Below are 24,646 nucleotides of genomic sequence, written 5' to 3'. Positions count from 1 at the left end.
CCCGAAACCTGATGCCATCAAGTCAATTTCAACTCATAGCGAACCTATAGGACAGAGTAGAACTGCCACATAGAGTTTCCAAGGAGCACCTGGAGGATTTGAACTGCCAACCTTTTGGTTAGCAGCCATAGCACTTAACCACTATACCACCAGGGTTTCCTGAAAACACTATGGAGTAGTTCTACTCTACACACACGGGGTCGCCATGAGTCGATATCGACTTGGAGGCAACTAACAGCAACAAGGGAGACCAAGGTGCAGGAGACAGAACCAAAGGGGTTGCTTCAGAATGTTCCACTGGAAAAAAAGATGTTTAAAGCATGTTCAACCTTAGGTGTTCAATGAACCTAACATATACTCTCCCCCAATGGATTCTGAGTAGCCAAGCCTGCAGGACCGATAGGTTAAAAGGATTCTCCAAAGCAAAAAACTCAGAGTTGAGGAATGTAAAGGATAGTCCAGCAATGACTTTCTAAGTCAGCTGACCTAACTGATGAGGGCACAAATCCACCCTGCACCCAATTTCTACATAATCCCCCAAAATCCAGAGTTTGCATACCAGTGCCTTTTCCCTTGCGGTTATAAGTTCAAAAACAAGGAGCATTCCCAGTCAAAATAAATAACTACAATAAAACTCCTAAAACCCTTTAGTAAGAAGCTTAAGTGATCTGATTTGCTCTGTCAGAAGCAGGCCTAGGTTTCAACACTATGCGTGTTTCTTAATATTTTTATTTACATATCATAGCCTGCCTAAGTGCATTCTGAAAAAAATAAAAGAGAATAAAAACAAAATTAAAAGAAATATATATCACCCAGAATTATGGAGATAGGCTCTCTCTCTCCACCCTCTTCTTTCTCTCTCGGCACTGGCAAAAGAGCACAAAGTAAGAGCTGGCCCTGACTCATATTGATTTCCCACTGCACTGGTTTCTTAAGTGCTCTGTTGATCCGTGTCAAGCAATAAGTTCCCTGCCTGAACATGCACATCACCTCCCCATTTGTCCTCACCTAGATTTAAGGTGCCCATATGATGAGCTGAACAAGGACATCATTTTTCCTACTGGTGTCACTGGGCTCAAACCACTGCATGTGATATGATAACTAATGCTGTGTAAGTTTACATTTACCATATGACATTGTAATAGCAGAGGCTAACACAGCACAGCACACAGGGTGACAGGGGAAGCCTACTCTGGGGCTGTGTGTCTCCCAAAAGGAAACAGCAATGGGAAGAAATATGAAGAACTCTGGCTTTAGTGGTTTTCTGAATAAAGCCCCCACCTCACAGCCACCACACTTGGGCAGGGAGAAGGGAAAGGCCAGGAGAATGGAAATTTGTGATGTGCCTGGCAGTTTTTATCTTTGCTACAGAAGAGCTCCTAAGCGGATAGATAGAAAATGTGCGATTGTGCTGCTAATGACATTGTACAGGAAATTAAGCGTATACATTTGGAGAAGGCATTAAATCAGCAGGACCTTAATTTAAAAACTTAAAACTGTATGGAAATTCAGCTTGCTCATGGCTGTGGAATAGAAAGCGCTCAAGCTCTCCGTTTCTGGAAAGGTTGCCAGCCAAACAAGTTGGGGCAGAGCATCTTAATGGCTCAGAGTGTATTCAAGGTAACTTCTTCCAAGAAGTAACCCCAGCCCTGACCATATGGGAGTGTCAGTCATTGTTTCAGAATGCCGTCTATATCATCAGGCAGGTGAGGAGAACAGAAGAACCGAAAGCAGCATGACAGGTTGTTCTTGACTAGTTTGTGGAATAACATTATGTAAAATTAATCAAAAGGGGTTGGGTTTGAAGCTGCTGTGAAGACACCACTGAGCCACGGTGTAGGGCTTTCTGGATTGGTGGGCGCCCTGCTCGACTGCCTAGGCTCCCTTCTTCCTCCTGACTTTGTATCACGTTTTAGACACTTCGCTGAAAGCAGTTAACTAGCAAGCCAACATATCATGCTCTAAGGTAGAAAATTTCATGTATCTTCTTTTTTTCTTCTTCTTTTTCCAGTTATGCCATACAACAGTGCCCACCACTGTGTTGTGGAGGTAGAAAACTTCTTGTTCGTGTTGGGTGGAGAGGACCAGTGGAACCCCAATGGTAACTATTGAATGACTGCATTCTAGGTGCTCAACCAGTAAGTCTGTAACAGAAGTCCCTAGTAGCAGGCCATTTTGTAGTTACTCTGGAAAATACATGCCTGTGAAGCTGGGACACATGATACAATGACAGTGAATTGGGCTGACAATTGGAGGGAGGGTCAATCATTGAGCTAGCAGAGGACATATGCAGCAGAGCATTCGCTTATTGACTGTCTGGGGATTTGGCTTGGCAATGACGCCCCAGCCCCTCTCCTTATCCATCCCCTGAGAAATGCCACACACATAAGCACGAGCTCCCTAGAGGAAGGTATCAAGCTGCTGCCATTAAGAATTCTAACCACTCTCTCCACTTTTCTCCCATTTTATCAATATAATAATGTGATTGCAATAAATAAGCATTGTCTCCAGTCGGGCTGTACATGGTTTTAGCTGAAGCTATTTTGCAGCATTTATTACTTGAGACCCATTCTATTTGCTGTATCCTTTGCAAACGCTTCTTCTGCAGATTATCCATTACTGGCCCCATTGATGGGATCACTTCCATAAATTTCTCACAAAGAGAAATTTTAACACACTTCCCAAGCCAAACACAAGGAGAAAACTGGGCCTTGCAAAATACGTAAAATTATCAAGATATTTTTGGAAAGCTTGCACAGGAAGGAGGAGTTGCGGTTGTAGCCTTCTGTGTAACAGAGATAATTATGATTGAGAAACCATAAAACAGCTTGCAGGTACACATTTTTACTTTAAAACCCCAGAACATCCAGCTGAAATTACATATACTGCATATATTTTATGGTCAATGTTCTCTTTCAGCATCTGCACCAAGGCAAATTATAGAAAATTGTTACATCTGTTCATTCTGGAAAATCTTAAAGGAAAACAACCCAGGCCACCCTCTAAGAACATTTCTTTTAAGAGAGGGGGACCTGCAGCTTTGTTGTTCCCTATCTTTCGGTGTAGGCAAGGAGATGGTTCTTGCGCTTCCTGAGAAACAGATTTGGAACAGGCCAAGAGTGATATTTAATATCGCTCCTTGAACTTATCTTTGCAACGATGGGTGTGATGTGTTGCCGGAAAACCCTGACATATGTACAATCCACTGTAAACTCTCCATTTACTGTTTAACTTATCCTTCCTCAGAAGTGATTTGAACTGAATAGAGCACATGTAAGTAAAGACACGACGGGAAGCTATCGTGTAAATCTAAACAAAAAATCTGCAGAACATTCTTTTTGAAGGCCAGATTACAAATACAGCATGACCAAAATAAATTAGAAAGTCCTGGCTCTGATGACAGTGCTCCCTCAGCCCACCTCTGGTGCAGTGTGGAGTAGGTCTCTGTTGGACTACCTGTCTTGGTTGATAACTCAATGTTCACAAAACACTATGAACCTCCCATTCCTGTGAGTTAGATTGTCATCAGCAGCCCAGAAAACCTGCCCGCTAGGCTTGTGCCCATACAGTAAATCCCTGGGTTATGAAAAAAGAATGTCAGACTTAGGACAACTTCACCTTGCCCTTTAATGTTATGTAAACCTGCCCTCACTTTGGAACGATTGAACCAATCCCTTCTCACAACAAATTCTTCATCACAATCACCTTTACTTGCTGCCCCTGCAGCTTCTGAATAATGGAAAAGGCTTAGAGCTTTTTCTTGCACCAAAGTTAAGGCTAAATGAGAGCCACGTGCGCCTGTTCCGACTTACCTACAAATTTAACCTAAAAGCAGACTCAGGGACAGATCTCTTCATAACCCAGGGACAGATCTCTTCATAAGCTAGGGACTGCCTGTATGTTGTTGTTGTTGTTATATATCAAAAAATACAGTGAGAGAATTGTGTGGGGAGGAGGGTAGAGGAGAATGTAAAGGAAATTTCTAATGTCAACTTTTGGTCTTGTGATCAAGATTATCAATAAATAAAATTGTCTGTGTTTTCATTTCTTTAGTCTAGATTTTAGCTTTGAATTAATTCAGACCCCCATAAAGCTGTGCATTTGAACCATACTGATTTGCCTTCCCCCTTCCCTGGGAGGAGCAGCAATTTAATATAAAGCCCTCAGCAAATATGCTCTGAGAAGACTGTATAAAACACAGTATTGCACTTCCTGTCAGATGTCACTGAGGACACCTCTCATTATCTCACTATTACCACTCAATATACTTCGTATGAAGACCCACATGACAGATTCTTGTCAGACCAAAGTCATAAAGCATTGTGTGCTTTCTAAAATTATTACCAACACTAACCATGTGACCTGCTATGTCTCTTCTCTTTGCTTTGGCCACCAGGAAGCTCAGAATTGAATTTCACTGAAACTTTACTGTATTTTAACGTTCCTTTTAGTGTCCATATAGGCCTGGCAGCTAATGGTGCCCTGTAGATTCCTGCCATGTGGAAGGCTGAATCATTCTGCCCCTGTGAAGTCATTTAGAATAGATCTAGGTAATTACTGGTGAATGATTGGCATGGCTCTCCAAAACGAAGGAGAACTGGTTACATTTTGAGGCAAGCAGGCCAGCCTTTTGACCCCATGTCAATCAGCCAGTCCTTGGCTGAGGTCTTTCGCCAGGTAGGAGTGGGGTGAGTGGGCAGCAAGGCAGCCTGTTCAGCTGAGGGAGATTCTCCAGAGACAGGGCAGCTATGACCATGAGCAAGCAACACTGGGGAGAGGCGATGGCCACCAGTCTGGCAAATGGAACCTGAGCCGGATACCAAGAGCATCCACCATAATTCCTTAAACGTTTTCCTTGCGGCTTCATATTTCCATCCATCTAAGTAACCATAATTGGCTTTTTCTTAGTATTAGTAATAATATTTATTGCATAATCACTATTTTCCAGGAACTTTGCTAAGCACTGACCTGCACCATTTCACTTCATCCTCACAACCACCCTGTGAGGCATGTTCTGTCACGGCTTTGGTTTTACTATAAGGAGACTGAGCCTATAGAGGTTAAATTATCTGCCAGGACACACAGATTGCAAGAAGCTGAGCTGCTTCCATTGCAGGTCTGTCCAATTCCAGAGCCTTAGTCTTTAACCACTCTAAACTATAGCACAATTCACATAAATGTATGTATTTGGATAGTTATGTATCAAAAATCACATTTTGCCCTTTAGCTTGTGAAATTAAATCAGTATTGCATCACAAGGGAAAGTGGCTCCCACTCACAAAGAACTCTTCATTTCCCATTTAGAAAACAGTGAAGGTACTCACTCATCTCAGTACCAAAATTTATAAAGAATAACAATCCTATAATAGTATATAACTTGCTTTAACTTCATTGCTGGCAAGGAGAAAAATTAAAAATCTAAGGGTTCTACTGTTATGTATCCTTTCCAAATATGAAATCTTAAGTTAAACTGTAGTTCTTATGAAAATGGTGTCTGAGATGAACTTCCTTAAATGAAATACAAAGTTGTAAATTTCAATACATATTAATATACATATTTTTAAAACACAATCTTATTTATTAATGATCTTATTTACAAGACTAAAAGTTGAAATCAGAAAACACATTAGTTACTGGGAATATAAGCAGAATCCCTATATCAGTTTTTCTTCTCAGCTATAAACTCCCTTCATGTCATTCATAATAGGAATGCATTATAGTATTTTAAGGTATATGCATATATGCTCTGTTAGTGCTCCTACTTAAGAGACCCAATTAACATTTGTCACTTATTGACAACTGAACTCAAAACAACTGCCCATGAGGGATTTCCTTTCCTTCTCACTTTCTTCCCCTCTACTAATGGCTGGAAATTGCCACCCCTAGCCCCATTTCTCACATCACCCAAGTGCTAGTCAACAAAGGTGTCTGCTGTCACAGCATCACAAGAAAAGCGAAGAAGTGGGGGGAGAGTCTGAAAGAAAATGAAAAGGGCAAGAAGAAACTGGAGTGGAGAGTAATATAAAACTCCATTGCCAATGACCTTCGTGCTCAAGCTCCTGGAACAGTCTCAATAGAAGCTACAAGGAAGGAAAGAATAACTCTCATTTTATCTCACCTTCCTGACTTCACCATACTCACTCCTTCTGAGGTTCATTATCCCTTCTGCACTTCCTTCACCACCTCCAGAACTCCTTCCTTCTTTTTATCCCCCCAGTTCTTAGTCATTACCCCTATTTCACACCATTGACCCTGTTTCTCCAAACCTTTTCCTCATACCCATCTCGCCGCAGTCCCTGCTTAGCCTTTTCTCTGAGCCAAGTCCATTCGCATTATGACCAGAAATTAACATTGCTAGCTTCTGCCACCACTGCTCAGCATGTGAAGGCACTTACTGCCCGACTGCCAAGAAGAGACAGACGTCTTCTTCCAAATGGAAATTCTAAATCAAATTTCATAGAGAAATATTCTTAAACATGGTGGGTAGGTTATATTCTCCTATTAAGAACACTGATCTTCAGATGTATTTGAGAATTAACCTTGGAGCCTGACTATCAAGAATAATATTGTTTCTATGGGTAAATGATTACAGATTTTACAAAAACTCACTTATAAACCCATACCAGACATAAATCCTTCCTTTAGTTGGATCCTGCTCACTGGGTCATCCCCATCACTGGCACTATTATCCTTTCTGTACATCCCCAAATAAGACTTAATTTATCATCCAACTCTAGCCCTCCAATATGATCCCTGGAACTCATGATCTCACATCAACAAAATCCCTAAAATCTTTAAATTCTCCTCTGAGTTGTCCCTTCAGCTTCTTTTCTAATTGGAACCTGGTTATCCTCTGAGAGGACTGCTTCCCCAGCACCCTTCCTAGGGGGAGCTATTTTTTCCCTTCCCACACTTTACATACCACAGCATCGGAAGCAGGTGGCCTTTCTCCTTCTTCTTCATTGCTGCTTCCAAACACTTAAATCCCAAGTCACTTTAAAGGACATCTTCGGATTCCACCACCAGCTGCCCCTTTATATGGAGGTGTCCACTGTTTTCCTGATAATACCACCTCCTTCACTGAGGTTTGAGCACCTGATCATGGCCGTTCTCTCTACTATAATACCTGTCGTCTTGCTGATCACACAAGTCATCCAACACACTAAACTCTCCATTCTTCCACTTCACTTCAGCCCCCATTCCCAGTCATACCTGAAGTGTTGTCATTCCCAATTATTGAACCACCTGCCAAATCTCAAATTTGATCATTTGTACTGACCAACACCTCCAATATTTCTAACCCTTTTCCTGTAGTCCCTCTCCAACAAATTTTCTACCTTACCTGAATCCCCAGTTCATGGACCCTAGCATATTTTCACTTCCATCTCTCCCTGTATCCTTGCATCTCCTTACTGTGTTTAGATTCTATGGCCCATGCCAACAGTCACTCTAGTGCACACACCTGCCGAGCCTGCCCCTCCTCACACTGTACTTGCTTAGCAAAGCCCTGTCCTAGATAGATCCAACTCTCTTTCACCTCTTCCTTGCCCTTGAGCAACTAAATGTAGATGTGTAAGACCACACATCAACCCTGTTAAATTCCCCTAGTCAATGCCCTCTCCCACCTTGGGGATAGCTATTTCACACTTTCCTATTTCACACTCTCCTATTTCACACTCTCCGTCTCCTCAAGTGCTTCCTTCTCCAAAACTACCATCCTTAATTTCAACTGATGGCCTTGCTTCTCTCAGTCCAATAAGAACAGAAGTAACCAGAAGGTAAAGTCTTCATCTGGTTACTACCAAATCTATTCACTTAGCTCCGTCACTACCTGTATATTCTATCTTCCCTCTTATTGCTGTTTCTACTCTAACATAAGGCCTATTCCTCATTTCCCTCTTGCCTATTTAAGGACTTTGCAGTATTTCCCAACTTAAAAAAACAAACAAGCAAACAAAATCTTCCCTTGATGCTGCATCTTCCAACTATAATCTGCTTCTTTTTATAGCAAAATTCCCACATAGCATTGCCTATCCTCTCACCTCCGCTCTTACATCTTAGTCTCTCCTGAATAGTCAGTCTCCTCTCAGGCTTTCATCCCTACCAGTCAACTGAAGAAACACTTGTGCAGGCCACAAACAACATTGATGTTGCTAAATTCTACGATCAAATCTCAGTTGCTCACTCCCTACTTTTTGAAACACTTTCTGACTTGGCTTTTAGGATACCACACTTTTCTAGTTTTCCTCTTTAACTGTTCCTTTTCATTAATGTTTTTTCCTCTTCTTCCCCAGGGCTCGTTCCCAGGATCCATGATATTCCATTTCCATACCCTCTTCCCAGATTGTTTCATCAGTCCTATGGTTTTAAACAATATCTCTGAGATAATGACTCCCGAATTTCCAGCTTCAGGCTCATTTAGCCTACTGCCTACCAGACACTTCCACTTTGAGATCCTACAGGCCTCTCAAGGTGAAGTCCAAAACAGAGCTCATGATTTCTCTTCCAACCTCCAACATACGCCTCCCTGGTCTTCCCCACCTCAGAAGACTGCATGACCTTCAATTCAGTTACTTAGTCTAAAATACTGGCAGCCATCCTTAATTACTCTCTTTTTCTCATACCAATACTCAATCCATCAGAAAATTTTATTGTCTGTGCCTGTACACTAGATCCCAAACCTGACTGTATCTCACCATCTTTACCTTCTTCGTTCAAGCCACCGTCATCTCTTGCCTTAACAGTTGCAGTAGCTTCCTGACAGTTCTCCTGCTTCCACAGTGGCCCCTCTATAGTCTATTTTTCACACACCAGCCAGAGTGATCATTTTAAGAGATAAATTAGACCTTTTCCCTCACTCGCTCAAAACCCTCCAATGGCTTCCTGTTGCTTTTATAACAAATGCAAAACTCTACATCGGCCTACAAGGCACCCTGTATTCTGACTTTGAAACCTCTCTCACCTCTGTCCTGGTCACCCCAGCACTCTTGCAATTCTTGAATATGCCAAATTCATCACCAACCCAGGGACTTTATACGTGCCTGTTCTACTGCCTGAGAGGTTCATTCTCAGGTATTTGCATGACTTGCAGTCGACATCATTGAGAAGGTGACCATCCTATTTAAACTGGCCTACCCTCTGTCCCTCTGTCCATCCCTACTTTATTTTTCTTTAAACATTTATCTCTACCTAATATTACATGTTTGTTTATGCATTTACAGAGACAGGGGCTTTGTCTTTCTTGTTTACCAATACATTCCCAGAGCCTAGAAGACATCAAACATATAGTTGGTGCTCAATATATACTTATGTATACATGCCTGTGTGAGCATGCATAGACACAACCATATGGGTTTACCCCTGTGGTAAAGTTTGGTGCCTGTATTTCAATGTTTAATTACATGTATATGAACAAAAGCAGATTTTTAGAGCTGAGGCCTCAGGTGCTTTGGATGATTGTCATCTCAGGTGCTACAAGCAAAAATGTAATACACTCTTTTGCTTCCATTTCTCGCTTTGATGTCAATCTGTATGTAAAATAAGATTCTTTCTAATACCTTGGAGGCATTATTGTGCTTCTTAGGCTCAGAGAGGATAAGGTGGTTACCCAGCTCCAAGGACTCATGTTTCCCATTTCAGCAAATGAGCTTGCGATACGTCACAGCAACTGTGCTTCCCCAAATACACGCCCAGTGCTTAAGTGACATGCATAAAACAAAACTCATTTCCTACCTCAGAGTCTTATTGTAGTGACTGCTGTCATTTCCATGGGGAGAGAACAGACTTTACTGCTGCTAGAGTTCCCGGATCATTAATAAGAGGCTCTATCCAGAAAAACGACACAAGACTGTCCCTGGAACTGATAATTTATAGACGATAACTTCATGTTTTTAAAACATAAAAACCTCAAAACCCAGAAATTTTTACCCTACCACTGTGATAAAAACCAGTTTGGTAAATATACTTGCTTGTATTACTATGGTTGATTTCTTTTTATCTCAACTTATTTAAAAGCAAACAAGGTGGGGGAGGGAAGAAAAGGATAAACATTTGAGTTAACACATTTATTCTTCTTTTGATTTATGGAGGTATTCCCTCTGTTTAATTTGTCTGTTAACCCCAAGAACAGAGATGTCTTATAAAATGCTATTAAATGTGCAAAACAATAAAGATAGCCAAGTTTTAAGTGTGTCAAATGTATTTTTCCAGGAAAACACAGTACAAATTTTGTCAGTCGATATGATCCCCGATTTAATAGCTGGATTCAACTTCCGCCCATGCAAGAAAGGTAAGTGTTTGATTTTTGTGCTTGAAACGTTTGTGGCTGCTTTACATACAGGAAGCACGAGGCTGAGTGGTTTTCCATGATAAGGGATGCTAGACAGAGTCAACGAAAGACATATGAGGCAGAACAGGAAGCTTGGCCTAGCCAATTTAGATTAACTGCCTTGTTAACTCAATGGCGAAAACTAGTCAAATAACTCCATTTTTTGTCCTCATATTGGAAGAAGGGATGGCTTGTCTTCTTTTACTACATTGCATCGGTATTTTGTAAGCAGAACGAAAATATCACTGGCTACCCTACTATTCTCGGTGATGATATATTTAAATCCTAGAGTTGAAATATAGGACACAGTCTCACAAGGATATGCATTTAAATGCAGAAATTTCAATATCAAATATTTCAAGTCTCACTGACTCAAATTGTTTACATTTGCCTCCCCAAATGTCTTTCCAGCAGATATTTAACAACTGGTCATTTGTTTTTGGTTTGGTTTTGCTTTGTTTTCAATACTTTTGAACATGTCATCTCTTTTACGCACAGTGTTAATGTCACCTAAGTTTCCTAGCTACAAAAGGACAAGATGGCTACTCTGTGTATTATACACATTTTGTCTTTCCTGGCTGTTAACCTAGGTATCAGCCAATGTCTTAATATGCACGTGCAAATTCACATGCCAAAATTTGAACCCTTGGTCCTTTTCAAATAATGTCGGGATATGAATATCCTCTTGAACAAATTCTCCAATATGATAGTGACAATAAGCTACAACCTACTTCCTCTCCCCAACTGAGTCATGTAAAGAATCCACAGCATTCATCTTCTTTCCTAGCTCCTTTACGACTCCCCACCTTAACATATCCATTTTAACTTCAAGTAGATTACATGAAGATCAAATTAGATCCTTAATCATAATTGCAAGTTAAAAGAAAATTTTCAGATGATACTATTCATTCAAAAATGTACGTTTTTGTACAAAATATACTACAGCATGACAGTGTGAATTTATGCCATAAAGAAACTCAATGCTTAACTTTTTACTCCATATATATATAAATTTCCTTTTAGGAGACTAAAAGCTATACCCTGAAAATGAGGAAGGTGCAATATGAGATGTAAAGACCACAGACACTTTTAGGAATATCTGGGTAGTGCAAACATACCCCCCAAAATAATTCTAAATCAATTAATATTCTGACCAGCTTCAGTGAACCAGAAGCCTCCTGATGTCTTCTTCCATTGTACCCTCTGTCTGTCTTTTTGGGGTTATTTCCTGGTTGCTGTTTTTGCAGCTGCATCACTTTGCCCTTTAATTAAAACCACTCAAAGAAAGTTTTATTTAAAAAAATTTTTAAAGAAAATAAGTATCAATAATATGTTTGAAATGTCAGCATCTCATCACAATGGTCCCCTTTGCTGGGGGCTGTACACCATGATAATTAACCTTCACGCCTTCAGCTTGGGAGGCATAACTCACGTCGCGGTCAATTATCTCACTGTAGAGCCCCTAAGGATGGGAAGTATTGCTGCAAAACCTAATTAGTAATTTTTTTTTAAATGTGTATTGTTTACTTGATAGTCTGTAATGACTTCCTCTGAGGCACTATGGCCTATCATGGCAGGGTCCTACTTAGACAATTTTTAGCAGCTCATTGACCTGATAAAAAGACCTGCCATGGTCTGTCGGCGCCCGGCAGCCACCGTTGACAGGATGGACTGTTTAACGTTTCTTTCTAAGTCATTATGGTATATCATGTCAGGTCCCTAGTAAAAGAAGGTTTTTTTTAGATTTAGAACAATCAACTCGATAGACCAAATAAAGAGCTCCTTACAGAGCTGAGTGGGAAAAAGCAGATCTCACAAATGCCCAGTCAATCTTCTAGCTCGGATCTCCTATGGGTTGGTTGACCCAGGCAGCAATCCATAACATGAAATGAAATTTTTCTGTCATTGCAATGCTTCCATTCAAAACAGCAAGTTACATCGGTTATGAGTGTGGACTAATTGGTGGTTAAAAAAAAAAGCCCTAAAATATAGGAGACATTCTTTAGATCTGAAAAGTTTCTCGAAACATTTATTTGAGCTAATTTTGCATTGTGTAATTCACTAATCAAACTCACTACAAACTCCCCACCAACCCCCTTCCATTTTGCAGACACCAAAATGCTAAGTTACAATTATGCTGAGAAGTCACCAAATCGATTTAAAATAACAAACAAGTTTAAGTTTCCAAGGGGACATAATAAAAGTACATAATAAAAGACACCCCCCCCACCACCGCCCATTTCAGCAGGGAATGTGCAAATGGCCTCTACAGTTACCAAACCATGGAGTCAGTTCATGAATGGCATGCTTGCTTACTATGAATTTTACTAACAAGTGATTAAACAAATTTAAATGTAATGGTAGTGAATTGTTTTGGTCCCAGGTTTAGGATTTGATTTTTCATTACAAGGGAGAGGATAAAAATGAAAACTCGGATCAATAGAAATGTTTTGGTGACTTTAAATTTTTCCTCAATAAAAACAGGCATTTTATGATACTGGTGAAGAGTGAGCTTCTTGAATCAAGTAGACACATGAGACTATGTGGGCAGCTCCTGTCTGGAGGGGAGATGAGAGGGCAGAGGGGGTCAGAAGCTGGCCAAACGGACACGAAAATAGAGAGTAGAAGGAAGGAGTGTGCTGTCTCATTAGAGGGAGAGCAACTAGGAGTATATAAAACAAGCAAGGTGTATATAAGTTTTTGTATGAGAGACTGACTTGATTTGTAAACTTTCACTTAAAGCACAATAAATTTTTTTTTAAAGGCATCTTAGGCTTTATTCCTATGTAGATCTTACCGTAGCTAATTAAAAAAAAAAAAAAAAAAAGGTGAGGGGAAGCAGTTTTGGACAGTAAGAACAAGAAAGCCTCTTTCCTCTTCACAAAGTGGAAGACTAGAAGAAAATACATTTTCAAATGTTTCCAAATTTAAATATTTTTTGTCTCTAGCAATCTTATGAGAAACAATGGAAGACAATATTCTGTCTGAAAAATCAGTTGCTGTGGTTAGTGCTGGTGGTGGTATTGTTGTTAATTAAATGATGAAAGTTAAAAATGCAAGCTGAGATAAAGTGATAGTAACTCAGTCTCATGCTTCAGGGCATAAACCTACCACCCTAAAGGTCAGGAAGATTTGTACGCTAGGCAGGGTTCAAAGTACGTTTGTAGGAATAATTGTTAGTGGTTTTTAAATTTACCTCAGAAGCGTTGAATATTGCCCCTGGCTGGGGGTGGAGCAAGGGAAGATGAACAATTTCAAATATAAATAGCATAATGCCATTAGTATCTTTAATAATCTTGAACTTTTCCAAACTTAAAATAGCCTAAATGAGGTGAGCTCTTTATGAGGTGGGGGTGGGGAGGGCCAGGGACCACTGTCTAGTAAAACTGTAGCCTCAGGCAAGTGGTCACAGCTGCTGACAAACCATTAACTATCCAGTGTTTCCATAATGCATTTCATGAATTCTCACTTTGGGAACACAAGGGAGTAAGTCAGAGCCTTGAAATCTTCGCTACTGGAATTTCCACATAAAAAGCACTTTTAGTCAGAAAGGGAAACCTACTGATTTTTTTTTTTTTTTTTTCATTTAGATCCTAACAGTGACACTGTGTGGATAAAGCTAGGAGTACACACAGAGCATCAAATTAAGAAGGCCTTGGCTACACAGAGCAAGCTCTGACAGGCTGACTCAGTGTCACAGTGGGGATGGAGCCAGATAGGAAAAGTGAGAAAATTGAAATTCGGACAAGATAAAAGCCATCCACACTATCCAAGGGAGATCACTCTCTTATTCTTCACAGTCTAAACTTAATTAAGTAGAGGCCTTTCATACTTGGCATGACTAACAGCCATTTTCTCTCCTAGACTAGTACTGCATAGAACTCTCCATTAGCACCTTCCTGCCCACAGAGTCCAAGTTATTTAAAGAGCGCTCATTGGTAAAATAAGGAAATTAGTTATTCTGGAAGCTCCAAGACCTGTCATAGAATCATATAAGAGAGGGAGACTGCCCTACCCTTGTGTCAACAGTGTAAAGAAATATCCGTGTTACTTTAAGACAGACTTTTTTAGACACTTGTCAGCCTTTTCAATGAAACATTTTATCTCAAGAAGATCAAAACACTGGTAAAAATAACTTTGACCTACCATATTCAGTGAGAGAGCAAATGGAATCTGGTTAGAGAAATGCAAAGAACCAGTAGTCTATTCATATTCACTTAATTTTGCAGCTAGTTTTAAACCGAATATTATTATTTAAATTAGTTCCTTTTTTTAGTCCTGTATGCCAAGAATTCCCAAATTTTTTATGTCATAGATCCCTTTGACTATTAGATTAAAAACTATGATGCCCCCCATGTATATATGCATAAGCATATGATATTTATAATCTAGAACTTAGTTTTCTAAAATAAAAAAAAAATACATTTTATTATAATTTCAGAGCTTCATGGACCCTTCAGAAGCCATAGACCCAGGTTAACAACTACTACTTTATGAATCTGACTCGCCTTCTCTTTGTTTTCCTTCCATCCCCTTTTCCATTATACTTGTTATTCTTCATCCTTCCGGATCTTTCACAGCACACATTTCTTTCAAAGGCATCAAGGAAATCTAGAAAAAGTAAACATAGCTGATATATTATTTTAAAAATATCAATAATGGCTAACAATTCCTGGGCTACAAAAAAAAGAATGGCTCACCATCTATAATAGATACTATATCTCTAAGATAATAAATCATCTAAACAAACACAAAAGAATTTAGTCATTCAAATGTTATTAGGAAAAGTTTACATGCAAATGTCTTTATGCTTGATTTTTTTCAATATTTCTTGTTCTTCTTGAGCGTTCACAAAATGCTGGATAGTAGGACAAACACTTTACACACTGATTCACAAATAACTCTGTGAGGAAGGTGCCTTTATTATCCCCATGTTACAGATGAGCAACCTCAGGCCAAGAGGGGTTAAGGAACGTGTTAAAGGCTACACACCTACTAAATGGTATAGCCAGGCAATTGGACTCTAGAGACTAAAATGTTAATCGAGATGCTATATACATAGGTTTACGTGGTAAAAAACTTCCAGCACTCCTCTTCTTGCTATTGACATTACATAAGAGTCTTGGTGTCAACATTTTGGAAACCATTAACTCAGCAAACATGAATTATGTTCTCTGAGGGGCTTGCTGCTTAATTATATTATACTTTTTCAGTATGGGGCCACATGTTAACCTTGTGAAGTATATTATTCCAGTGGCAACAATGAGAAAACAATGCAAAGGATCAAGGACATGCTTAAAGTTACAAATCATCCTACCTCCAAATTATTGAGTGCTCTTTGAACTTTTATTCTCCCTCAGCTCCCGTATCTTATTAGTTACCAAGTTGTACGTGTTCCTTGAAAAATAACTTTGGCACCTCTCCTTTCCATTTCTTCTACTGACACCCTAATTCAGGTCCTCAATATCTCACACCTAGATTTTTGGTCTAGTTCAGAATTGGTCTCCCTCTCCCCAAGCCTTTCACACAGCTTACATCTTTTGCCTTTGAAGGCATACTATTCAAGTCCAGAGCCTGTCATGAAAATGGACTCAAAAAGTATCCTATAGCCTTGAAGAATCAGCACCAAAAGCTGCTTAAATGAAATTCCTATCATTGGTTATTTAAAAAAAAACCATGGCCATCTAGTCGATTCTGACTCATAGCGACCCCATAGGACAGAGTAGAACTGTCCCACAGAGTTTCCAAAGAGCACCTGGAGATTTGAACTGCCGACCTTTTGGTTAGCAGCCATAGCACTTAACCACTATGCCACCAGGGTTTCCATAATTGGTTATATAAGAGCAAAATTTGAACCTTATATACAATTCACAAAAGTTGTTCTATTTGCAGTAGTACTGGGGGGGAAAAAAGAAAAAAATTATAATTGAAGAAAATTTTTGATTATGTAGTTCTCTTTTTGTTCTTATAAATTGGGAACAATGACCCTTGAAGGACCATAAAGAAAGTGAATGTCAAGATAATTTATTATTATTGTTACATTATCTACCTCATTTTTCACTTTGTCTTACTGAGCTGTGCTATCCTTACTAGGTACCAAACATCCCAAACATTAATCAACATTTTAACAGTGTATAAAAGGCAAGATAAAAAGAGCTGAAACAAAGAGTTGGTGAATTTCTTCTTTACTATTGCTTTAATACCAAAATTGTTAGCCATAATGGGCAATACATAAGATTACTGTGTATGGTCTCAGATTTTCCTGGCAGCTATGTGTATAGATTCTAAATGTTTGCAACCCTTTCTAAAGCACAATATACCTCCTTTCCCTGATTAACTGAGTGGCCTTTATCCTATTTCATAGTTCCTTTTGTGATTTACTCACAGTGACCTTACAGGACAGAGTAGAACTGCCCCATAGAAGTTCCAAGGAGCACCCGGTGGATTTGAACTGCTGACCTTTTGTTTAGCAGCCATAGCACTTAACCACTGCACCACCAGGGTTCCCATAGGGTTGCTGTGAGTGACAACCGCAACAGGTTTCGTTTTGTTGTTTTTTTGTTTTTGTTTGTGTGTGTGTGTGATTTACTGAGCATTGTTTCTTTGTGTGTGTGTGTGTGATTTACTGAGCATTTTTCTTTCTTTTTGTGTGTGTGTGATTCACTGAGCATTGTTGTTTCATTGTAGAAGAGCCAGTTTCTATGCATGTCGGTTGGACAAACACTTATACGTGATTGGTGGAAGGAATGAAACCGGCTACTTGTCCAGCGTGGAGTGCTATAACCTAGAAACAAACGAATGGCGTTATGTGTCCTCATTGCCACAGCCCCTGGCAGCTCATGCAGGAGCAGTGCACAATGGGAAAATATACATTTCAGGCAAGTCATTTCTCCACTTTCTGTTTCAAAGTTCAGTTCCAAGGCACTTTTTTGACTTGTATGTATATGTTTAATTCGCAGGGGGTGTTCACAATGGGGAATATGTCCCATGGCTATACTGTTACGACCCTGTAATGGATGTCTGGGCTCGAAAACAAGATATGAACACAAAACGTGCAATCCACACTCTGGCTGTAATGAATGATCGCTTGTATGCAATCGGAGGAAATCATTTGAAAGGTCTTTTTTTTCTTTTTCCTTTCTTTCTAATCACAATAACATTTGCATCTCATGTCTCTTGCTAAGGGGGTTTCTCGTTAGATCATCATAGTTAACCAAGTAAAAAACGTGTTGACTAAATAAAATCTACTCTGTGTAAATTAGCAGTACTCTTGGGCAAGCATTTATTTTGGCTTTCCTGCAGATAAGATTATTCTTAAGTTTCCACATGCATTAAAGAAATGAATAATGAAGTCTACAGAAAAGAAAAAACAGAAGCATTAATAACTGAAAAGCACAATTTGTCGTAACAATGAATTCAGTGAAATAAATTATCCCTTATCACCAAAGTGGTGGTAATGGATTTCTTCTCAGAAAAATGTTTTTTAGGAGTAATCATAAAGAACTTTAATCATAGCTGCACAAGGAAGCTACTTTGGGATTTTTCTTAAAGAAAACATTGAGTAGAACTTTATCTAAATTTAGAATTCTTTCTTTTAAGACTCAAATATCAAACCATCTATGATTCTCAAATTCCTTCTATTTGGTTTTTTTAAAGAAAGCTTATTTAATGCACAGCATTTTTTAATTTATACAATTATGAGTCCTCAAATACACAATGATATGCTTGCTGGCTCTAAACTTTTTTTTTTTTTTTTAAGAAGCCCTAGCCTTGAATCGGGACCCAGAAAATTTATTCTCATGAGGTTGCATTTTGCTTGTGTCACTCAGGTTTCTCCCACCTTGATGTCATGCTTGTGGAATGCTATGACCCAAAAGGTGACCAGTGGAACATTCTCCAGACCCCCATTTTAGAGGGCCGAAGTGGTCCTGGCTGTGCAGTGCTTGATGACAGCATTTACCTTGTCGGGGGCTACAGCTGGAGTATGGTGGGTGCCCGCATTGACCTCACTGACCTACTTGTGTTTGTGCTTACTTTTTCTGCTTGTCTCCCTCCAAATGTGTCACTGCTCACATATTTATCTTTTAAGAGTATTGTGCTCCTGGGCAAGCGGTAAGTTACTTGAAGTAGTAAAATGGAGTCAGTTAGTTTGCCCTGGAGCTAACTTACTGCCTGTTCAACTGTAACACAGGACAGGATAGGTCTCTGGCCCGTGCCTACCCTCACGCTTTTTTTATTCTGGCTTTCCTAGTAGAGGTCAAACTGAAGTGATTCTATAAGCATTCTGTTGCATTTGTTTGAATAGGAGAATCTGAACCGTTTCTTAACAGTATGGGATGAGAAATGGAAATTAGTTAGTGTCTATGAATCCTGTTTAGGATGTGTAATTTGCCATCGTTTTTTTCCTTTTATCATGAAAATTTTCAAACATAGACAAAATTGAGACTGCAAGAGTGCTTCTTTAACCCCACATCCATCTTTAACATCCATCAACAGTTTGCCATACTTACTTCATCTATCCCTCCTTTTAAAATGTTTTACTAAAACAGCTTGAAGCAAATCCTAGACATATTATTTCACCTTTAATGCTTAGTATGCATCTTAAAAAAAAAAAAATCAGTCTCTTACATAAGCACACTATCAATATCACCCCTAACGAAATGAACAATAATTCCATTACTTCCAGTGCATATTCACATTTTTTCCTATTGACTTGGAAAAAAAATGTACTTTTCAAGTTGGTATGTTCAGATCAGACTCCAACAAGTTCCACTCATTTTGGTTATTATGTCTCTTTAAGTAAAGTAACTTAAAGTCATAAGTTATTATGTCTAGTGAAAACAGTACCCCTGCCCCACTTTTTTTTTTTTTTCCATTCCACTGTCTTGCTGAAAAACAGGGTTCGTTGTCATACGGAATATCCCACATTCTGGAATGGCCTAATGGCTTCTCTGTAGTGTCATTTAAAATAAAACTGTCTGCATATTTCTGATAGACTGGAATTAGAGCTCAGGTCTTATGGTTCAGCTTTTTTCTCTTTTTCTTTTTTATTTCTTTTGTCATTTTTTTTTCCTTTGTTGGCAAGAATACCTGAGGAGGTGAACGTGCAATTCAAACCACATCGCATCAGGAGGCACATGGCGTCTAATTGTCTAGCTACGAACTTTTAAAATGATGGCTGTCTTTATATTTTCCTATTTATACATGTTAGTTTTATAAGGTTAATTTGGGGTTCTAATATCAATTATTTTTATTTCTTTTGCATCAAACAAGGCGGTGATAAAAAGTTTGGGAGGAGTTTTAAAAAGTTATTAGTTATATGGAAGAAAATATGTATTGACACATAACCAGATAGCCATATGTGTGCTTATTTATTGGTGTAAATTGCTAGCTGCAGAAAGGTATATATGTTTAGGAGCCAGACATCAGAAACATGCTTTCAGAAAATGATTATTAGGTTGGTTGTTTGTTGCCTGCAATGCAAACAAAGTCTTTGGTTTGGGAGAGGGACATGTTATACAAGTACTAGCCCCTGAGGCTGACAAAGAAGATTAAAAACAGTCTCTGTTTCTTGTGTGGCCTCTTAAAAATAAGTGAATCAATGTGTGATCAGTAGGCAACCCTTCATATCCAGTTTACTTAAAACTGGTTTTGAATCCCAGCTCTGATTCTCTACAGTAACAAAATAAAATGAAGTGAAGCCACAATCAATCCAGTTTGCTTCAATTATTTGAATCTTGAAGGTGAATTTGGCTTTTTTCTTTAACTTAAACCAGGTAGATAATTTCAGTTTTTGATCAATTATTTCAAAGGATTTGTTGACCATCTAGAATGTTCTAGATACTTGACTTTTGCTATTAGTTACACAAACGCACAAAAAAGATTTTGGAAATCTTGTTTCAAATTGTTCCTTAGAGTAAAACAACCAAAGTTCATGGCTTTCATTTAAATTTTTTAGCAAGAGCAGGGAAGGTATCTTCATTCCAGGGTAAATGTGGTAAATAACGCTGCCACTGTACTTCTCTGAACATCCTTCTCTATGTGCTCCGTGCTCTACCATTACAGGGGGCCTACAAGTCATCTACAATATGCTATTGTCCAGAGAAAGGAACCTGGACAGAACTCGAAGGTGATGTAGCAGAACCACTCGCAGGCCCTGCCTGTGCCACAGTCATCCTGCCTGCCTGTGTACCGTACAACAAATAACACCAGGAAGCCCTGGAATGAACAGTATCACATTCTGGGAAGCAATGACAAGTGACATCACCATTATAATTGGAACAATGCATTCTAATGATCCAAATGCCGAAACCCACCCTTGGTTTCTGATGAACGATTTACAAGTAATCACAAATGAAAGTGACCTGTTCTTGAACAGATACGGAGTCCGTAACTCAGATCACACCGAACTTCCCATGGTGACAAACTCTTCCATTTCAGACTGGTTTTAACTTGTCCCAGCTTTGCAAAAACTTCTCATGTGGATTTTAACTTTCAAGAGGAGAAAGATAAAATACTGAAGACTTCCCCCAGAGAAACCTGAGATCAGTATTGTGCATTGTAGTCCTCCTGCATGTGACCTATGTTGAAGTTTTGGGGATATTGTGCTCATGAATGATCCAAAATTTGACCCAACTAAAGACATACACAGCATTACAGAAATTGTCACTTGATTCTGTATTCCTAACCTTTGGCTACTTCACAGACTCCGTAAGCAACACAGTTCTAGAAAACAGTGTAAGATTAAAGAGGGGCATTTTCGTTTCTATACAGCTTCATTTTTACATACCTTCTGCCCTTACAGCACCTCACGGGACCAGAGAAGAAAAGATATCGTCTACTGTAGCAACTGCTTTCTGCCCTGTGGGTTCTAGGTTAGCCAGAGCCATAATTGTTTTGTCCTCAATCTTATCCAAAAGATTAAAACAAAATACACTATATCACTCTTCAGTTCATGGAGGCTTGTGCTTTCTGGTTTTCTGAAGTACCTAAGTAGTGAACATATTGGTTATTTGCCTGACAAATTTAGTCATACAATTTTGACGAGGTTCTGTTGGTTAACACATCTGACCCAAACTTAACTAACCATTAAAAAACTGGAAAATTCCTTTAAGAAATTTAGCAACAAAAAGAACGAATAACTTTTTATGTACAACCCAAGTTGGCTGTCTGTCCCTAAAAAACACAACACAACGTTACTTAAAAGAATGCTCAGGAAAAGCACATGACTTACCATCAATATTCCTCCAATTCATCATATTTTCTTTACTACCACCAGCGATGCCTGAACCCAGTTAAGTAAGCAATTGCTATATTGTCATTAGGACTACAAGGATTTTAGGAGCAGAAGGATCCAAGACTGTGAGATAGTCTCCATTAGGCAAATCAAATGGGCAAAACTGGCAGGAACATGAATTTGATTTTCAAACTCTTAAGAGATTAAACCCTAGTGGTGTAGTGGCTAGGAACTATGGCTGCTAACCAAAAGGTCGGTAGTTCAAATCCACCAGGCGCTCCTTGGAAACCCTATGGGGCAGTTCTACTCTGTCCTACAGGGTCACTATGAGTCGAAATCAACTCTGTGGCAACGAGTTTTGTTTTGTTTTTTGGTTAAGATATAAACAACGACAGTTAGGAGTAAAGAAAAGCATAAAATACTTTTTTTTAATACTCAGAGATATTGCTGATCCCTCAACAAATGTGCCATTCAAAACAACAATACGGGAAAGCCACAGATTAAAATGCCTTGAGGATAAGCTTTCATTGTGGAGCACGTCAAGATGAAGTGGGTATACTGGAATCCAATGCCGTTTCTACAGTAAAGTGCAATCTTCATTGTTTTTGTATTTATTTGTATGTTCAGATCCAAAGGATCCATTGTAAGATATATATGTATAAATATATATATATGCGGTGCAATCAACTTTCATTTCTTTTTCCTTGAAACCATATGAAATATATAGAAAAAACATTACAGTACTCTGTGGAAAAACCCCAGCTGATATCATAAAGAGAACAAGGTCTGATTAGAACATTTTATCGTCAACTGTCACCATTTCTTCTGAAAGTCACAGTTTATATGAGAATATTTGCTTTCCTTATACTGGTTCTTCATTTTATTTTTTATTTTTAGCCAAAAAAAAAAAAAATCATTTATGAGAACTATAAGTAAAGCTTATAGTTTTTCAGAAAGACACAACCTATTAGAAAGTGAAAAGTGAGTAAATAAGTCACAGAGAATGTAAATTTTGTACAGTATTAGAATGTGTAAATGAAGCTTGCTTGGAAGGGGAAAACTTTAAATAAAAACTTTATGTACTAATTCAGCTGTCTCTCTTATTCCTACTTATAAAGCATATGTATAAATCTCAAAGTTAAATTCTTTTGAAGGGTTGTAATATGTAAATCCCTAAATATTTGTATTCTTCAGATATGCTTCGCAAGTTTATTTTGCTTCCTAGCAATAGGTAAATGTATATAGTATGGCCAATGCTAAAATTTATGGAATACTTGTGGAAAAATGTTGTGAGTGAAAAGTCAAATGAATTGAATCTGATTTGTTACAATAAGGAGGAATTCATCCAGGCTCTAATAGCAAGATACTTATAGAAATTACTATCAGCACTATATCAGCACTATATGTACTAAATAATACTTGCATACTCTCCAAAGAATATGTGAATTAAATCAATTATCTAAACACATACTATTTAATTTTATTCTCTTTTTAAAAAAATCTCAGAAAATTTGTGCAGGACAAGGAGAGAGGAAGGAGCCCTGGCGGCACAACCATGAAGCACTTGGCTGCTAACTGAAAGGCTGGTGCTGCAAACGCACCCAGTGGCTCCGCAGAAGAAGGACTCGGCAACGTGCTGCCATAAAGATTACAGCCTAGAAAACCCTATGCGGCAGTTCCACTCTGTTGCATGGGTTCACTGTGACCCGAAATCGACTCAATGGCACCTAACAACAGCAACAGCAAGGAGAGAAGCTTGCAAGCTAGGGAGAATTTAATGCTTCCTGGCCAAATCTATCATTATTGATGGTTATGCTCACAATTTAATGATTTTTTTATCCTCCCTGGTAATCCATGAAGTGGGGCCCTGGTAGTACAGTGGTTAAGAGCTCAGGCTGCTAACCAAAGGGTCAGCAGTTCAAACCCTTGGAAGCCCTGTGGAACAGTTCTACTCCGTCTTATAGGATCTATAGGATCGCTATGAGTCGGAATTGACTCGACGGCAAGGAGTTTGGTTTTTTGGTTTCAGCAGTCCATGAAAGCAAGAGCGACAGGATTGCTTTCTTCCTCCACTGGACCTTCACCTCTCCAGGCTAAGGCAGCACACCAGAAAAAGCCCTCTTGAGGTAACCTCCAATTAGCACCTTCTCCTGAGTCAAACTCTCATTGCTGCAGAGCTTCTTCCAACTACCCTGAATTCCCAAAATTCTAGTGCTGACCAGATATCACGAGTGCTTAAAGAAATATGCTCATCTTTTCCGAATCCCAAGGAAGCATCTACTTTAAGCTATGGCTAAACTGTATATTTCATGTCTTGTATTTAGTTGGTTAATACTTGAAGGAATTTAAGGTGGCAATAAAAGATATTTTTCTGAAAATATGCCTTAAAGCTGGCTGATACCAGGGAGAGGAAGCATAAACTTCAATTTAATACATGCATCTTCTTCTCCATAAATTCTTCCAAACTTATTTTCCAGCTATTTGTTACTTACACCATTTAACAAATTGGCCTCATTATCAACATTGTAAGTATCATGGAAATATAGTTTTCACCATCAGCTAAAAATAACTATGACTGAAGTAGGAAATATCGCTATATCGGTTTTTTGAAATAACTGCACCAAACCCAAATATAAGTTGTTTGAGAGAATTCTTGCTCTCTTATCCTGGCACTTACCAAGCTGACAGAGTTCAGGAGTCCCTGGGTGGCACAAACAATGAAGCACTCAGCTACTAATGAAAAGTTTAGTGGTTCAAATCCACCCAGAGGCACCTTGGAAGAAAGCCCTGGAGATTCATTTCCAAAAGATCACAGCCATGGAAAATCCTATACACAGTTCTACTCTGACACACGAGGTCACCATGAGTTGGAATCAACTCATCGACAATTAGGCTGGACCAAACTGCAGTCTCTTCTTTAAAACATTATTGTGAGGATCAGATGTAAAGGATATGAAAACGTGTTGCACCTTTTAAATGCTGAAGTAAAATACACATATTAGCTACTAAGATGCAATGGCTGAAGAACCAAGTCCAACTTTAGGCCTAGCTACAGAAGACCTTAAAATATGGCCTCAACCTCA

The 24,646-nt window shown here is 38.9% G+C and overlaps 1 protein-coding gene across 1 annotated transcript in view; it reads left to right on the top strand.

Moving 5' to 3' along the window:
* KLHL14 (kelch like family member 14) overlaps nucleotides 1-22,614 on the top strand; it is a 111,379-nt gene extending 88,765 nt beyond the window's left edge. Inside the window, exons 4-9 of the mRNA XM_049901257.1 lie at nucleotides 2,012-2,101; nucleotides 10,210-10,288; nucleotides 17,015-17,205; nucleotides 17,287-17,445; nucleotides 18,157-18,314; nucleotides 20,393-22,614. Of these exons, the coding sequence (XP_049757214.1) occupies nucleotides 2,012-2,101; nucleotides 10,210-10,288; nucleotides 17,015-17,205; nucleotides 17,287-17,445; nucleotides 18,157-18,314; nucleotides 20,393-20,533 (818 nt within the window). The 3' untranslated portion in view covers nucleotides 20,534-22,614. The remainder of the gene's footprint in view (nucleotides 1-2,011; nucleotides 2,102-10,209; nucleotides 10,289-17,014; nucleotides 17,206-17,286; nucleotides 17,446-18,156; nucleotides 18,315-20,392) is intronic.
* The last annotated feature ends 2,032 nt before the right edge of the window (nucleotides 22,615-24,646 follow it).

Source organism: Elephas maximus, chromosome 11 (assembly GCF_024166365.1).
Source record: "Elephas maximus indicus isolate mEleMax1 chromosome 11, mEleMax1 primary haplotype, whole genome shotgun sequence".
Lineage (NCBI taxonomy): Eukaryota > Metazoa > Chordata > Mammalia > Proboscidea > Elephantidae > Elephas > Elephas maximus.
This window is presented reverse-complemented; position numbering and strand designations above follow the sequence as displayed.